Here is a 12,337-nt window from a genome sequence, read left to right on the forward strand (position 1 = left end):
TGGCCACAAGCCCACTGTTTGGCTCATTGTTTTGTAACCAGTGTAGCATGACAGAATTAGCAAGCTGGCTAACTAGCCAGCTGTCGACTAGTTAGCTAGCTAGCTTGTTCTTTGCACAATACTTGCTACACTGGTTACAGAAAATGAGCCGAACAAAGTTGTCACTTATCAGGTGATAGCAATGTGCTTTCCCACTCTGTGACAAGTGTGTGGAAGTATTAATTTGTTACATTTTACTCATGAGCTTAAGAAACAGTTTTAACAATCACATTTTTTCTTTAAAACCGCATAACCTCTTTTACTCCACCTCTGTTCAACGTAGACCCATTTTTGGATAATAGGGATAGTTAGGGGGAGATAGCACGCCAGCACTATTTGCCACATAGAAGTGGTGCACATCATCTGGAAACAAGAAATCATTGCATTTATCTGTGATTGGATGGCGAAGACTTCTGCTCTGGAACCTGCCCAGAAACCCTTTTATTGTCAATATAACTAGGAAAACAATACATCCTCTGACTGCCCTATAGGTCTCCAGTTTATGGTTTATCATCCCACATAAATACAATTGGGCTCATTGGATCAGCTTTCCAGTCGTACCCAATTAATGCAATTCCAAGACCACAGTATGCAGAAAACTTTTTTAAGAATAGGTTAAAATAACACATTTATAGTGCTAGATATGCTTGTTTTTTGCCCCAAACTGCATTGGATTAGAATGTAAAGGTCATATCTGTAATGGGAAGACCTATTAGTGCCCATAGAACCCATTTTCATTCCCATATCTTGAGGTGAGGGTCAAGGGACGCCTGTGAATTTGTCCATGTCAGTTTTTCCCTTGGAACTTTGGAGCGTTATTTAGCCTCCTTCCTGACAAGCTAGCATGGCATGGTTGGTACCAATGAATTCCTTTTCGTTTAATATGCTAACAGTACCTTTCCTCTAGCTCTAACAATGAGCCTGCTACAACCTCTGCATGACAGTAAAGGCGGCCTACGTTGGTGTTGTTGCCTCCAGAGCAGCTTCAGTGCTCCTCATAGACTCCTAGAGGGAGAATGGGGGAGGATAAAAAAGATATTCCCTCATTTAGTGTTTTGATGATGGTGGTGGTGGAGAGTTCTGTTAAACATTTTGCACCAAAATGTCCCCTCGGTTGGTAGGGAACTGGTGACGATGAAGGTTGTATCATAGGAAGCACATCATTTCAGTGACGATTGTGCCCTGTAAGGAAACATCTGCATTCACTATCTTTCTCCACTCATTCATTCACTTTCTCTTGATTGGTAACTCATTTTGCCATGTGCTGTCCGAATAGCATTTGGCGTTTTCATTTATGTGAGGTCCTTGTCCTTATTACATCCCATGGAAAAACAACCCATGGGAAGGTGCCGACATTGCGTTTACTCTGCCTTTATACTCATTCTCACTGCTGGATGCATCCACACCATGGTGGCTTTTGTCGAAGGCAAGCAAACAGTTCTTTCTATTAAATCTCAATACAGTTTCTTGGTTCTTGGTTCAGTCAACTCTACCTTACCCCCTTTTTTTTCCTGCCAAGCTCGTCATTCCTGACAAGGATAATCTTTCCTTCAGGGATTATGAAGATATCCTGTAGTCATCACTTTTTGTCAGCTTAGCTCATATTAGCCAGCAACCCGTGGCTTAACGGTCTGAGCTTTGTATCTCAGTTCAAAAGGAACACCGAAGATTTGTGCCACGGTTCAGCCATAAGTCGGTTAAACCAGCATGGTGGTCGTTCACAACCCCCAGTTCCACGGTTCAAAGCCCAATCAGTAAGGATGAAGCACCCAACTGTTGCCAAAGTTACTCCAGTAATACCTCTTCCTTTAAGAAAATAAACGTTGAGTGGAGATATATTGGACCTAGCAGGATTTAGCCTTCAGTCCTTGCCGCCTGCTGTGCAGGAAAATGGAGGAAGAAAAATAGGCAGTAGTTACGTTCACATCTTGGGTAGTTAGATTCTAAGTAGTTTGCCCGTTTTGAAGGTCAGGACAAATTCCAGCTGTGACTTAATTGCACCAATCAGAAGCTTGACTGGTGTATCCTGCTTCTGAGTTTAAAAACACACTGGCATGTAAAAACTTAAGATATACCCCACCAGCCTCTGAAGAGCAGAATTCAAAATTAGTGATTCAACGTGACACACAGCAAAGGTCTCGCAATCAGAAAAGGACATGGACCCACCAAACAAAGTGTAGAGCTGAATAAACAACTCCATCCGCCCCAGTGTTTGCTTTCGATGGGCGCCCGACTCCCCAGTGTGGCACACAGTGACGGGCATGCAGAACATTGAGCTTTTGATTTGTGAGTCTTTCCCATTGCTCAAAAAGCCCGAAGGCTGGTTGACTGAATTAGGAGTTAGAGTGTTATCTCCCCAGCGGAGGCAGAGTACTGATTGCTGCCCTCATTGGTAGTGAAGAGCACGTCTGCCTGGTGTAATAGCTGCCATAGAAACCACATCAGCCAAGTAATTGTTTAGGCAACCTCAGAAAATTAAGAGGACGACATTAAAATTCGTTCGCTTGCCTTCTTCATGCTTCTCTGGGGCACTTTTTATATCAAATGTTCAATTTGTGGTGCTGCAGTGTCCGAGTAGATTGACAGCTTTGAAACCAGAGCAAACCAGGTCTAGTTTGTACTTTATGTCTTCTACTTCGTTCCCAGAGTGGTACAATAGCAAACTACAGGGATACATGTACTATACAATGCAGTCAACAATATTGACACTGTTGTACAGTGTCCAATAATTTGAATCAATTGACGACAGGACATACAGTATAGCTAAATTAGCTACATTTTGTAGCAGCTGGCTAAGAAAAGATCTCAGAGCAGCAAACGGCAACAGCATTCCTTTTGTACTTTTGGTTTTCAACACAAAGGTGGAGGCAAATGATTGTCCAACAGAGACTATTTCTACCTTCCATTGCTTTGTGTTGTCAGTGAAGGGCAAATCTAACCTATGGCAGAGCAAGAGGCAGGTCCATGTTATCTCTTTCCATTTAGGTTTGATGATTGATGGATTATGCCATTCAATTGACGAATGACAACACTCGACAACGCAGAGGGTTTCTTGAATGTTTATCTTCCAGACAGAGGAAACCTGCAGTTGAACAGTAATAGTTTCTTGCTGTGACAAATAATCTTCTTGCTACATGCAAATTGTAATAAACAAAATGACATGTTTTTTGTACTTTCTCCAATATTTCTTGCACTTACATATTTATTATTTGAATTCCAGTTTATTACCACCTAGCTCTTATTTTTGTAGGTTGGTCATCATTTCTGGTTATTACTTTGTTCTCACCATTTGAATTGCTGCGAGCTAAGATATAGAATGTGGCCACATTGTTAAAATGAACTCTGTTTATGTTTTTTCCATGTCAGTCAGACGGGTGCAGAGGTTGTAAAGGTTTATAGCCTTACGGTTATGTTATTTGGAAGACACAACGAATGTTGACAGTTAAATGATTACTCATGTTTATTCACTTTTTAGACCCACTAACTATTTTATCTTTGCCCTACTTTCCTTTCTGTCATTGTGCACCCTTTATTGTAGCATGAGGGGTTATTACCAACAACTCAGGTGCACTCATTGTCCGTTTTACCTCAGAATAAAGTGGTTTTCATATTCTAGATAAACCCTTAGCTTGTCTACAACCCTCCTTCCCTGTACAACTTCATTTTACCATATCATTACGTTCACAAATCTCAGCAATGAACCTGGTGAGCAGAATGATGTCAAAAGCCATACAAAATGGCCAAATACCAAATATATGACAATCAGGGGTCCTGGGTTGTGCACGGTACTTCTAAAACAGACAAGGCCTATAATATAATATAATATGATATATATATATATATATAATCTTTTGAGCTATTTTCAACCATTGTAATTTGTGTACTTTGATGTGTTAATGTCATTTAATTTGTAGCTTAAAAAACAGGTTTAATTGGGCAGTTACTCTTTAATATATAAACTTGTCTACTCATCCAGTGAAAACAGTTGTTTAATGTCTTCTGTTCTATCCAGTCTAAGAAAATAACCCTTATGTTGTCATAGTGATGATCAGACTTCCCTCTATTTGGGACAATAAAGCGCTGCAGGAACCAAGTATGTTTGTCGGCCAACCTGGAACTTAGCATCGCACTGGTTTCCTCAACAAAAAGCCAGTGGGATTTTTCCATTGAATTTTGGATTATTGCAGAAAATAATCTCTGTGGAAAACAAACATTTTTGATAATCTTCACAAATGAACACCACTTTTCCAATGAACAGTCAGCTCATAGGCCCGTATTTCCTCTGCTTCTTGGTGAATGTAATAGCAATATAATCGATAATGCCATACCGGCCATCCTTTTCTGTTTCCAGGATGTTACGGTGTGGACGGCGAGAGCGACTCGATTATGAGCTCTGCCTCAGAGAACTCAACAGAGCCTTGGTTCTGTGACGCCTGCAAGAACGGAGTGACTCCGAGCTGTGAGCTGTGCCCCAACCAGGACGGCATCTTCAAAGAGACGGATGCTGGGAGGTGGGATACAATAACACATTGACCCGGTGGTCAGTTGCCATTTACGAGAGGCAGCGAGTGGAACATGTTCAGAAACAAATAATGCCCAATGACCTCCGCTGGTTGAAATGCTGAAGGCAATATGTGTACAATCTAAATTGTACATACAGTATATTCAGCATTGGAGAGAAAGGGAAGTTGGATTAAGGAGGCGAGAGAGAGAACTGGCAGAGGAACGAGAGAAGAGGATGGAGGGAAGAGAAGAGATAGAGAATGAAGAGGAGTGAGAGAAAAGAGTGTGTTATGTGAAGCGTGGAGACTTCAGCCACGTTATCGCTGATAGTGCTCCTCAGCTAGGCTGCACCCGAATTTACTACTTCACTAGAGCATGAAAAACACAGCAAATTAAACTGTGAAGCGGTTGCTTGCTAGAGATGGATATCTTTATATTGGACTCCGGATTCTCTTCCCTAAAGTCCGCATTTGAAATTCTGTCACACCAAACCACGGCTAGAGTCTGGGGCTCCATAAATCTATGAATCCATTTCTTTTTGAAGTGTCTGAGCAACTCATTGCAGCCATTTTCATGATGTGAAGTTTGTTATTGTCTGCGGTAATCCTCTATGCTAAATGCAAAAATAACCACAGCCATAGATTTTAATCAATTTGATGGCGTTGCTTGAAATCACTGACCAGAAATCAATACATTTTAAATGTCACCTTTTTCAAACTAGGGCAGGGCAAGGTTTTAAAGCTAATGTGTTGTAGTTTTTTTCTCTTGATCTACAACAAACCAGTTCATCAACCTGCTTGGTTTTCTTCCTCTTCATTCTTAGATGGGTGCATGTGGTCTGTGCACTTTACGTTCCCGGCGTAGCATTTGGAGACATCGATAAACTACGACCAGTGACGCTCACTGAGATGAATTACTCAAAATATGGGGCCAAGGCAAGTACTCTTTTTACACATTTATGCAGGTGGGATTATAAATTCATGTTCATGTCACATGTTTCACATCCTGCAGGGGCCACCGTTTCTATATTCTATTTGATTAGTGTGTCATGAATGTACATCAAACTTTCAAAGTTACTAGTTCATTTGAGATACTAAGTCATTATTCTGAGATACTAAGTCATTATTCTGAGATACTAAGTCATTATTCTGAGATACTAAGTCATTATTCTGAGATACTAAGTCATTATTCTGAGATACTAAGTCATTATTCTGAGATACTAAGTCATTATTCTCAGAAAGTGTATCATTATAATGACTTACAGGATCCATTTCTTTTCATCACATTGACAGAAATTGGCTTCCATACTCAGGTGAAGCGGAAGTGCTAAAAACACTTCAAATCACTAAACGCAGTTGAACTCTTGTTTGAAGAATGAGATGAAGTTGAACTGTCAGGTGAAGAGTAAAAGATGAAAGCAGTTGAAATGTCAGTTTATCTCTAAGCAATGAAAACTGTCATTTTGCCCTTGAAATGTCGGTTGAAGTGGAAGTGCTGGAGATAGTTGTTTGCATTTCAAGTGTCAAAAATAGTTGGAAGTGAAATCAAAAGCAGCTAAAATGGGATTCAGCCATCATTGATTTCATTCATTTCCACCTGTCCAGTCAAAATGTCTTCTGTGGAAAAGGCCAATAGATAAACGTAGTAACAGTAAAGCAACATATGTGGTGATGGGCTAAAAGAAACCAGTGTTCGTTGCAGCTACAACTTGACGTCTCCCTGTTGTATTCTGTTGCATTCAGGAGTGCAGTTTCTGTGAGGACGCCCGCTTCGCCCGGACCGGTGTGTGCATCAGCTGTGATGCAGGAATGTGTCGATCCTATTTCCATGTCACCTGTGCACAGAGGGAAGGGCTCCTGTCTGAGGCCGCAGCAGAGGAGGTGAGGACTTTTCTAAAGAGTGAAGAAACTAATTCTACATTCCAGATAACATGCTCTAGGCAACTGTTTAAATGACAAACCAGATTGAAGCAATATTCAAAGAGTTATGGTTTTATGATGTAGGCAAAAAACACCAAACACAACTAAAGACCAGCCCAGTGAGTCTTGTCCCTGAGCTTATGTGTCCTTATCACATGGGACGGTCAAAGTTAGGTACTTTAATTACCATATTTACAATTGACTTTCAGGTTGACAACACTAGAAAGATGTTATTTGTCCTTGTATAATCAATGAAGCACAGAGACAGTGAGCACATTTAGACTAAGACCTGGTATTTCTGCACAGTTGCAGATCAAGATCTGGCTACACTGATGTTATTAGTATTATACTATTTGTAGAATTAGATTCCAGTCGTGGATGCATAGGATTGTTTTCTTCTTGTGTGATCTGAACTTATCCAATCATTTCTTTTTTCCTTTTTATCTAACAGAAACTTTTGCCTCAATCCATGTTTGTTGGCATTTAGCCTTTCAAAAACATTTTCACTGTGGCCAACAAACAGTTTATATAACCGCAATAGAAGCTTTGAATGTAAAGAGATGACATTCTGTTCAGCCCTAAAGTGTGAGTTTATCAGTTGTGATATTGATTCATGGATTTTAGCTGCAAACAGGAAAAAGCTAACAGAAGCATTTTGAGTTCCAGCAGTTTCATTGATAATCAAGACTCTCTATATAGAGAATACATATAGAGAGTATATATTGGGGTTGTCTGTCCATACTTCCGTCCGTCTGTCCGTGCCGCTCTCATGAACAGGATAACTAAGAAACGCCTTGAGGGAGTTTCAATACATCGGGCACAAACATCTACTTCAACCGAAGGAGGAAGTGATTAGAATTTGGAGGTCAACGCTCACTCTGACCTCACAAAACACATTTTTAGCCATAACTCAATGATTCGTATGCTAATTATGACAATTTCACACAGATGTCTAATAGGATAAGTTGATGACGTGATGATATTTTGGACAGACGTAAACTGCCACTTGACTGGTTGGCGGAGGCATATAACTGTGAGCCGGTAATTCTAGTTTTAATAAAGTATTTCAACATGAACTGGGTTTTAACACTCTCTGTCCATTTTGCTGAGCAGTTCATGTAAGCACCAGACATCGTCTATTTCTGCACAATAAGCATCCAGAAAAGTGCCGACCCGCTGCAAACCACTTAATCCATTCAATCGCACTAAAAGGCTTCTATCAACACGCTGATGTCATCCACAGCAACTAGTTAGGGTTAAATGGTTCCAGAAGGCCAGCAGCTAGAAAAAACGCTTCTGCTTTTCCTTTGTGTGTGAGGAACGAAGGGGCCTGGGTTTTAAAATGTCAGTGTAGTAAAAGCTGTAAACAACAAAGTTCCCATTCTTTACCTATTATTACGACTGTTAATGCATGCGTGTGTTTCTGCTTCCTCAGGATATTGCCGATCCGTTTTTTGCGTACTGCAAACAGCACGCTGACCGCTTTGACAGGAAGTGGAAAAGGAAGAATTATCTGGCCTTACAGTCGTACTGCAAAGTCTCTCTGCAGGAGAGAGAGAAACAGCTCACTCCGGAAGCCCAGGTGATGTTCATTCATTCATGTCAGAAGAACTTTTAAACATCTGCATGTGTGTTTGTACCTCTATTTAAACGTGCTCATATGACTCAACAAGGAGAAAAAGATGAGGTGAATAGGACGTTTACTTCCTCAGTGGTGAGGTAAAGACTAGGTCTGGATTATGGTTAGGGTTAGGGCTGGAATATTATGAGTTTAGCGGCACATACAGTTGTGTGTAAAGATGTGTGTATCCTACCGCAGGCCCGCATCACTACCCGCCTGCAGCAGTACAGGGCAAAAGCAGAGCTGTCCAGGAACACCCGGCCTCAGGCGTGGGTGCCCCGGGAGAAGCTGCCGCGACCCCTGACCTCTAGTGCCTCGGCCATCAGGAAGCTGATGAGGAAAGCTGAGCTGATGGGCATCAGCACCGACATTTTCCCCGTGGACACGTCCGATGCTAGCGCCAGCTTGGATGGACGCAGGAAGCACAAGCAGCCCGCCCTCACAGCAGACTTCGTCAACTACTACCTGGGTGAGGAAACTCGTATTCTGCTCCAGTCACTGCGAGGGTGTTGTGTAAAAAAATGACTAATAACACTAGTGGAGAGTATTTCCAGATACTAATTATCTGATATGACTTTTAGAGTCACTTGAGAAGCTTTAACCATTTCCCTGCCATTCTTTCTTCACCAATGACTCTGGTGAAAGGTTTTGTAGGAGGGCTGCATGATGTATTGCTTCGACATTGGGATGTGCGCAAGCACAGTAGTCAAATCGCCTGTATTCAAGAAGCCGCAGCGACACTAGCAGCACAACAACATCCTTTTCTTTTCCTCCTCCGTTCTCCTTCAGAGCTGCCCGAGGAAGAGCTTAAAACGTGATGCTTATCTGTAAGCTCGCTGACAGTCCCTCTTATGGCTGTCCCGTGCTCCGTGCACTTGAATTTATGGATATGCATTTAGAGCATCAATTACATTTCAAAGTAAGAAACTTCTAATCGTTTTATAATCTCTTATTTTTTGATCTAAAGTGCAAAATGAAGTTCGGTGTCACGATTGTAATTTGATCAAAGCTGAAGGGGTTTTGTATTTACCTCCATACTATATATATAAAAGGTGGTTGAAGGGATAGTTTGGATGTTTTGAAGGGAGGTTGTGTCAGGTACTTGTACATAGTCAGTGTATTACTGACAATAGGCAGCGGTCGGCACACCTCCAGTTTGGATAAACGGGCAGGACTAGTGCGTTTCTCGAAATTGGGGGCGTCCCGTCTACTGTAGGTAATACAAAAAAATCCCCAAATAAATGATTGTGATGCCAGATGTGTGAGATGCCACGCCAGTAACCTTGAGAGCATACTCCATTAGCCTGCAGCAGAGGGCCTATCTGCCATCAGTTTTCCTGTATATATAGATTGTGATCGTGCTATTGATTTTTGTCCCATTGATATTCAGAGCGGAACATGCGAATGATCCAGATCCAGGACAACATCTCTGAACAGAAGAACTTAAAAGACAAGCTGGAGAGTGAGCAAGAAAAACTGCACGTGGAGTACAACAAGGTGAGCAACACCACCCAATCCCCAGAGCATGGTCATTTCAACTCACTTCATATTGCACTAAAAATAGGTTATTTATATTTGTTTACATTGTTTACCAGTAATAATTGTCGAAAGTCAAATCTGATTAAAAGACATAATATAATGCAAAAATTCATGGTGAAAATAGAATTCCAGCAAGAATCTACAGCCATGCCAGCAGTTCTTGTGTTGATGTTGAGGTTTAGCAGGTATACTGTTCACCATCTTAGTGTGTTAGCATGCTAACACTTGCTAATTAGTACTAAATTTGGTATTTGGTCATAAAACATAGTATTGGCCAAATTCAAATGTTGACCTGATGATAGTGCTGGAGGATTATTTAGGGGATCGCTAAAGTTGTGACATCCTGAGGGGAACACATATGTCTCTACCAAATTGACTCTTTGCTAAGCCCCGCCCCTTCACTGCGACTTCTTCAAGCTGTTGGAGCTGCCATGGAGCTGTGGGCTCCATCACCTGCCTGCATCAATAGTATCTGCATTAAGCGATGCACAGCACAACTGTCATTGCCAGTTTCAGGCCGACGCAGTTGTCAGTGTCTCGCTCAGCACCCAAATGTACTTGCGGCCATCTATGCGGCCATCGTTGGTCTTAAAAGGAGGTGTGGTCAGGCTCATTGTTGGCAAACAAATACCTGATCGAAGGTCAATGGTGCAGTATTTTGCTGCTTTTTTGGCATTATTCGTATACAAAGATGCACCTAAAGAAACTAGTTAAACACGTTCGTAAATGCTTCATGCACTTTAGACCATTCACCATCGGTTGTTTAAACTGGGCCCTGAGTCTTTAACAGTGTTGTTACCTGTAGTTCTGCTGGTCTCTGCAGTGCAACAGCGTCAGCATCAGCAGTGCTGCTCTATGTGTTCAGTTGAAAGTGCAATATTAAGTGAGAGAATGTGTCAAATAGAACACAATCAATTTGTGAATTTCCAGCGGCATTTGGTAATTTTTTTATCTCATATATTAAGTAGGTGGCCATCTTACCTCGGTTTCTTATGAACGAGGCTTAGCTTAGCTTGTGCAAGTATCACCACATCAGATATGGCCTCAGTATGCTGCGTTCTCTCATCGCCCCTCAAAGATGTGACCTCTGAAGAGGCTGCCGCTCCATCTGTCAACATGAGGAAGGGAACACAGCAGCGAAGTAAAAGTCACAAGAGTTAATGTTGCGTTCAGTCGTCTGCCGTGCGTGTTAAGCGTTATTAATGGAGTGTGTGTTGCTAATTGCACTGCCTGAGTTGCTCTTACATGACTGTGGCCTTGGAGAGAATGCCAGTGGAGGAACGTCATTACAAGTCTGGCTTTGACTGATATGTAGTGGTACAGCCCAGTACAAGGTTGACTTTGTGACACAAGGCTCAACTCTTTCAGATCATTTTCATTAAACTGTTACGTTGACTGTCAAATGTGTTTAAAGGTTCACCTGCAACATAAATGGTGCAACTGTGCACATTCTAACATGTATAAGGCTACTGTTCTACCCAGACGGCAACCTCCGGGTCTGCTAAGTGAAGCCAATATAGAAGTGTCTTGAACCTGCATTCTCTCTAATGTCCACCAGGGGGCGACTCCTCTGTTTGTATAGAAGTCTATGAGAAAATGACTCTACTTCTCTCTTGATTTATTCCCTCAGTAAACATTGTAAACATGAGTTTATGGTCTCAATCTCTAGTTTCAAGTCTTCTTCAATACAGCATGATGTTCTTTAGTAAATTATGGTCCATTTAGACTCAAACAGACCATAAAGCTGGGTATGCTTTAGGGCGTGGCTACACAGTGATTGACAGGTCACTGCTGCTACCAGAGCCCTATAAGGCGTCAATCCAAGATGACGACGGCGAAATCGCAGAATTCGAGGATTCAAAACATCAGTCCACAAACCAATGGGTGACGTCCCCATGACTACGTCCCCTTCTTATACACAGTCTATGGTTCTACCCCTGTTGCTGTGAGCCAGTTGATTGCACTACGGAGTAGCCTAATATCAGATAGGCTTTTGATTGTTTTCCAGATGAAAGAGAACCTCATTTAAAATCACACTGACATTTCTTCTAGTTACGGGTAAAAGTATACAGAAATGATGGTAGGTGTTTGGTACAGTGGCTTGATTCATTGAGAACAGACAATAGTGCAAGTCTCAAAGATCTACTGTTCGCATATTCTTACTGAATATCTGATGTTGTCGACTGGAAACTCTGGTTAACTGTTTTTATTATTAAAGGTAAGGAACATTTCAAACACTAAATGCACCAGGTCACAATAGGCTATAAAACTGAAATGAAATGTCATAGCATATGAGATATACAGTTTGCCTACATATATGCGGTTTGACTTTATATTTAATGCTCTGTTTTCATATGCTTAATAAAATGTGAGTGTGTGATTGTGTGGGGCCTCACCTTGTCTTCTCTCCCCTCCTGCAGCTCTGCGAGTCCCTGAAGGAGCTGCTCAATGTGAACGGAGAGCTGCGGAGTGAAGGCCAGGCCATGTGGACTCTGCTGGGGGGCATCCTGGGCCAGGTACCACCACCATCACTGCCTCTTCACACACCATCCCACACTTCTTCTGTCCTGTTCTCCACACACATATTAGCTGTTGAGAAAGTTTACTGAGCACTAGCAATGGTGGTGAGTTAATCATATTGGGACTAGCAACCCGCATGGCCAACAGTGGTGTGACACTGCAGTCTGTAATAACCCTGCTTTTTATACAAATCCGT

General features: G+C 41.8%; 1 protein-coding gene across 2 annotated transcripts in view; it reads left to right on the plus strand.

Moving 5' to 3' along the window:
- The window catches only part of phf14 (PHD finger protein 14), a 90,871-nt gene that overhangs the window by 9,884 nt on the left and 68,650 nt on the right, over positions 1 to 12,337 (plus strand). For both annotated transcript variants that reach the window (XM_079176225.1, XM_079176226.1), the window contains exons 5-11: positions 4,391 to 4,550; positions 5,366 to 5,477; positions 6,285 to 6,422; positions 7,897 to 8,043; positions 8,281 to 8,551; positions 9,473 to 9,579; positions 12,042 to 12,137. In XM_079176225.1, the coding sequence (XP_079032351.1) occupies positions 4,391 to 4,550; positions 5,366 to 5,477; positions 6,285 to 6,422; positions 7,897 to 8,043; positions 8,281 to 8,551; positions 9,473 to 9,579; positions 12,042 to 12,137 (1,031 nt within the window). The remainder of the gene's footprint in view (positions 1 to 4,390; positions 4,551 to 5,365; positions 5,478 to 6,284; positions 6,423 to 7,896; positions 8,044 to 8,280; positions 8,552 to 9,472; positions 9,580 to 12,041; positions 12,138 to 12,337) is intronic.

Source organism: Pholis gunnellus (assembly GCF_910591455.1).
Source record: "Pholis gunnellus genome assembly, chromosome: 16".
NCBI classification, from domain to species: domain Eukaryota; kingdom Metazoa; phylum Chordata; class Actinopteri; order Perciformes; family Pholidae; genus Pholis; species Pholis gunnellus.